The sequence below is a fragment of the Mus caroli genome, chromosome 5 (assembly GCF_900094665.2).
Source record: "Mus caroli chromosome 5, CAROLI_EIJ_v1.1, whole genome shotgun sequence".
In the NCBI taxonomy this organism is placed as follows: Eukaryota; Metazoa; Chordata; class Mammalia; order Rodentia; family Muridae; genus Mus; species Mus caroli.
In genome coordinates this window covers 33,256,322-33,261,960 of record NC_034574.1, presented here as the reverse complement: position 1 = coordinate 33,261,960, position 5,639 = coordinate 33,256,322, and the positions used below count along the sequence as shown (strand labels likewise).

General features: G+C 46.7%; 1 protein-coding gene across 7 annotated transcripts in view; it reads left to right on the top strand.

The window, feature by feature from the left end:
- Window positions 1-5,639, top strand: part of Slc2a9 (solute carrier family 2 member 9) — a 128,173-nt gene that overhangs the window by 71,934 nt on the left and 50,600 nt on the right. For all 7 annotated transcript variants that reach the window (XM_021162163.2, XM_029478108.1, XM_021162164.1 and 4 more), the window contains one exon: window positions 5,103-5,290. In XM_021162163.2, the coding sequence (XP_021017822.1) occupies window positions 5,103-5,290 (188 nt within the window). The remainder of the gene's footprint in view (window positions 1-5,102; window positions 5,291-5,639) is intronic.

Genomic DNA, 5,639 nt, shown 5'->3' with positions numbered 1-5,639 from the left:
GGGGGGATGGGGTGTCAGTCACAGGAGAACTAAATAAGGGCAAGAAGCCTACAGAATATGCTCTCTCTCTCTCTCTCTCTCCCCGTGTGTGTGTGTGTGTGTGTGTGTGTGTGTGTGAGAGAGAGAGAGAGAGAGAGAGAGAGAGAGAGAGAGAGAGAGAGAGAGGAGCCAAGGTGGTTTCAGTATTGTCCTTGGCAGTGAGATGAACCCACAGAGCCCTATAGACGGAGACAGTGAGGCTGCTGACCTCATTTACGGCATCTCATTTACTGCACAGCTCCATCCCTAGAACAAAGCATCTGGAGAGAGTGAAAACAAGGCCAGAAAATCTCCATCTGCCCACCAATGTCAGTCAGCCACGCTAGAGAAATAATAAAAGGATTCACTTTTTGTATAGACAAGCACAATTCTGCAAAGCCCACAGAAACTCATTTGGATTATTGTGAAGCAGGGATTAAAAAACAAAAACAAAACAAAACTCTTTGTAAGATGCTGGGTTTCTCTCTCTCTCTCTGCTGACATATGTGTGACTTCAGGGGTGAGTGTCCCACAGCACCATAGCATGCATGCAAAGGTCAGAGGACATCCTCAGGTGTTGGTTCTGGCCTTCCACCCCAATTGAGAACAGTTCTCTTTGGTTTTTGATTGTTTGTTCGGTTGTTTATTTTTTGTTGTTATTTTGTGTGTTTGTTTGGGGGGTTTGTTTGTTTGTTTGTTTGTTTGTTTGTTTGTTGCAGCTGTGTATGCCATGGTGGTCTGAGGATTCTGGCTCTACCTCCCATCTTTCCATAAAAGTTCTGGGCTTACAGACATGCATTACCATGTGTGGCTTTGCATGGGTTCTGGGATCCAAACTCAGTTTTAGATGTACAGATACAAGAATTATCCATGGTGATCTGAGTCCACAGTCTTGACTCCCAGACAGACACATCTCCAAAGATCTCTTATCATTGCATGATTTCATTTAAACCTTGCTACTTTCACACTCCTGCAGAAATGTCTCCCTTAGCTTGAGGACCTAAATTAGTTATTTGCTAATTTTACATTCTCTGCTAGGCAGTGCCAGTCAGTGCCCATGAGACTTACAGTGCCTTGTAAATGGAGCACAAGCAGTGTCCCCACTGGGTTACAACTTGTTTTGTGCTGCCATTTGTTAGTTTTCAGATCTATAATTTCTTTGAGGATTCTGTTTGTTTATTTGTTTGCTTGTTTCGTTTCTTCTTACTCAGTCCCTTGTAGCCTGAGCCTGGACTCGAGCTCACTATGTAGCTGCATGAGTTTCTTGTTCTGATGCTGTAATAAAATACCATGACCAAGGCAGCTCGTAGAAGAAAAAGCTTACTTGGGTTTACATTCCAGGAGGTTAAGAGTCTAGCATGGCCGCAGGTGTCAGGCACGGTGGTCAGGGCAGGAGCTCAGGGCTCACATCTTGAACCCCAAGTACAAAACAGAAAGCTCTCACTTGGGAGTAGACCAAGACTTTACGCTCTCAAAGCCCACCCCCAGTGACACACTTCCTCCTTGCTGGTGGAAGTGTGAGCCTCCTCAAACAGCACTGTCAACTGGGGTGGGGTGGGGTGGAGTATTCAAACACATGAGCCTACAGAGGACATCTCATTCCAGCCACCACAGAAGCCAGGATGACCCTGTCTCCCCTTCACCTGGGCCAGGATTACACGCATGCGCAACCACGCCTTGAAGCCTTGGCAGGTTCTCTATAAAAGATTTGTATATTTTTCAGATTAAGTCAATCAAAAGACAAAATTATCATCCTCCAATTTGCTAATCATTATCCAATTCACTGACCAGTAAACTGTACAAAGCAATGTATCATGGTGTACTGATCACAAAGGAAAACAGCGGCACTTAATCATTTAAATTATCGAATATTTATACCCATAAAGACATGGGAGACAGACAGGAGGTGAGGTTAAAAACCTGCTAGCTCAGAGACATAATTTTATTTTCTTAACTGTGTACAAAATATCCATCACAAGCCTGATTCTACAACTACCCTGCTAGCGCTTTAGAAATCTCTTTCTACCTGTGTCATGCTAGCAGGAAAGTCTACATTTCTCTTGAGCTCCTTCAAATCCAAGAGCGCTCCTTAGCTCTCCTAGACTACTGACTCACCTGTGTCCTGCCAGCCACTTCTCTGTGGTTCCTGCAAGCCCAAAGAGCAAATCCCTCTCTCTTACCTGGAACTCCTTCTATGAAGCTCTTCCAAGGCAAAAGAGAGTTTGCAAAGGTCCAGTTGCTTTAAAAAGAAGTCTCCAATTCCTCCCCTACACCCTTGGAAGGCTCCAAGCAACTGAGTAGGGGCAGATCTATTTTATCTTTTAGGTTTGGCAGCTCAAGGCTATCCAGCTCACTTTGCCTGGGGTTGTAATGCAAAGACCACAAGACCTCTCCCAAGCAACTTGCCTTAGAATAGGCAGGAGTGTTCTCCATTCTCTAGCATTCTTATCTGTGGAGGCCTTTAGAGGCACACCAAACTGCAAGTCTACAGGATACACCTAACTGCATCTGACAAACACAATGTCTTTCTAAGCTTGTATATTTTGCTAACAATTAGCTTTTCTGTGTACAATAATCAAATATACTGTAACAGAAAACAACAGTGTGCTGCTGGCTTCTCCACAGTGTGGGCTCTCCAACACCCTCCTACAGACCGTGAAGTTCCAGGCCCAGTCACAATAAAATTGTATAAACCTACATAGAACCTCAACGTCTCCTTCTATACCGCCTCTTCCCCTATGTAGGACATCACGACTGTGGATAATGAAGAGACCTTGAGCCTGCTTTAGAAGCCCCATGACATCTTGCCCTTAAATACCAGTAGCAGTTGAAAAGAAATGACTTGACTAAATTCCTATTTTTAGAAGTCCTTATTCCTGCACTGTGCAAGACACAGAGCTCAGAGCATCTCTCTGTACATGATCACAAAGGATCACTGGGAGCGCCCCACATGACGTTCTTTTGCCTTCTTTGCTATGGGAAAGAAGCCTCCAGACCACTCTGGGCTTTGTTCTGCAAGAGGTAAAGAGCATTCAAATAGATAAAATATAGCTGGCACCACAGCACAGGGTCCCAGGACAACTAACTAGATCAACTGACTGTCCACTTGTTCTGGGGACCAGAAGTCTCAAGTCAAAGTTCCAGCAGAGTCATACTCCCCCGCTAGCTGGTGATGGTGGCCTGAGAGTCTCAGCACTGTAGACTTCCGTAGTCTTGGTACCCTAGCATCCTCAGTTCTGCATCCTCAGTGTTCAGGCATCCTTAGTCCTTCCGCATCCTCAGTGCTCCCACATGCTTAGTCTTCCATACCCACAGTGTACCTTGGATGACAGCTGCATCCCCCAACCTCCTCCATGCTTACATTCTCACTGAGCTTCAGCATCCATTCTCTGTGCCTCCTAAAACAAGAGTCAGATGAGCCAGGCTACCCAAGCATGACCACCAGCCCTCACTAGGTGACTGTTTCCAGAGCTCACATTCACAGGTACCACACGATAACAGGTAAACAGTTTAAGCCACAACAGAAGGTTACACTAGACAAATAAAAGGATTATCACATCACGGGGTAGAATCCAGGGAAAGTGTCAGACATCTGACCATTCACTATTGTCCCCATTGAAGCTACAAAGTAGAGATCCCTATTTGGGGGGAAGTTCTAGATTTACTATCTGAGCCATACTAACAAACATCACCCTGGCATCTGGTCTCTGGTCCTGACTGACAATGATGGGGTGCAGGGGTGGCACTTAAAGATGCAACAACAGTGCAGGAGGGGATGCTGGGAAGAGAAAATTCAGGGAATGAGAGAGCCTGGTCCTGGAGCTGTCAGCAAGGACAAGGCTGTGCAGGGAAATTCTGATGAGCTCTGTGCTTTGAATTTGCCTGAGAGCTTCAAGGTGAAAGGGGGTAGGAGATAAAGTTTTCCATGTTTTGGAATGGAAATATGCAAACTCTAGACCTGGTTTTTACAACATGAATGTTGCATTTTGAACTTGGAAGAAAAATTCAAAATACAATGGTTTAGTGTGTGGTAAAAAAACCCGGTCACTTTTCTCCTGTACGATTAACCAGTGCTGGCAAACCCGTTAAATCACAGCTTCCAAAGTCAGGCTTGGGAGCAGCCTGCAGTGCTGCTGAACCCCTCCTGAGCTTGCTGCCTGCAGAAGCTGCGATGGCCTTAGCTGCTTTACTTTTCTGCTTAAAAAGAACAATTTCATATGCCCAAGGTGCAGGAGCCATGTTATTAAGGATGGGGCCTGCTGTGTGTGGAATGGACTGTCCACGGGAACTATCACCACCACTACCTTCCTCTGTAGGGGGAAGATGGAGGGCAATGAACACGGAAACCTCTGCTCTGAAAGCAAGCTGTGTGATCTGGCTGCTATGATCTCAGGGGTCTGCTTTTATAAGGGTTAAAATACGGTTCTGCCAATGGCTGGGAGTTTGCAAATGCTTGACTTGGAAATACATCCATCAAGAGGATGTGTGGGTCTCCGCTCTCCTGTTCCACTCAGGGCACCCACATTGTAGATGGTCACATGGAGGTTTTAATGAGGCTTGTTAGGTTCAATCCTCTTTTTACCCATAGAGGCAACTTTGGGATTAGCAAACTTGTGTGTGGGTGACCATTGGCCTCCCTCCAGAAATCCCCAGTGAGTATGGGCCAGGCAAACAGGAGGCGCTCAATGAACCTTCACTGGAATAGCAGTTCTGGTTAGGTGAGCTCTAAGCAAGGTTTGACAGGCTTGGTGCTATGCAGTTTGTCCCTAGCTGTGAGGGGCAGGACTGTATATAGAAGATAAATGGGGGCAACTGTCTGGCAAGATGGATTTGAAGGCTGGGCTTGCTTTGCTTTTCTGGGGAGAGGGTGGTGGTTGAGAGACCCAGGTTCTCTCTCAGCCCACTCGGTGACTTCAGAAAGGTTGGTGTGTGTCTCTGGGCCCCTACCTTTCTACTTTTAAACATAGTTTTTGTACAGATTCCAAAGGTCTCTGAAAAGCATATGCCCAGATAGTGGGCCCATCCATTCAGGGCCAACATCCTAGATGGCCAGCTTCCTAATTCCTGCCTGCCCTTCTTCACAGCCTTCCAAACATTTCTGGGGAAAGCAGATGTCTCCCAAGAGCTGGAGGAGGCCCTGGCCGAGAGCCGCGTGCAAAGGAACCTCCGCCTGGTGTCTGTGCTGGAGCTTCTGAGGGCACCCTTTGTCCGCTGGCAGGTCATCACGGTCATTGTCACCATGGCCAGCTACCAACTATGTGGACTCAATGCGGTGAGTGCACACACACACACACACACCAGCATCAGCACCAAAGAGAACCTGAGGGAGGCCAGAATGTGGGAGGCTAAGGGTGTGAGTGCTGGATGTCTAATTTCAAACCCAGCTCTGTAAGCCTCCACTGAGCTGTGCCTTTGAGCATCTGTGGAACGTGGCTTGTCCTCAGTCCCCAGCTCTGTAGAATGGGATAGAAGAATATGGAGCAGACTCACGCATACAGTGTCCTGTCAGCAGCAAGCAAGGTTGTCCTTGCAGTGCCACTAGTTGTCCTACTGTGTGTTCCTGGAAGTACACAAGAGGCATGGCTCTCAATAAACAGACACAGGAAGTCAAAGGGACAGAA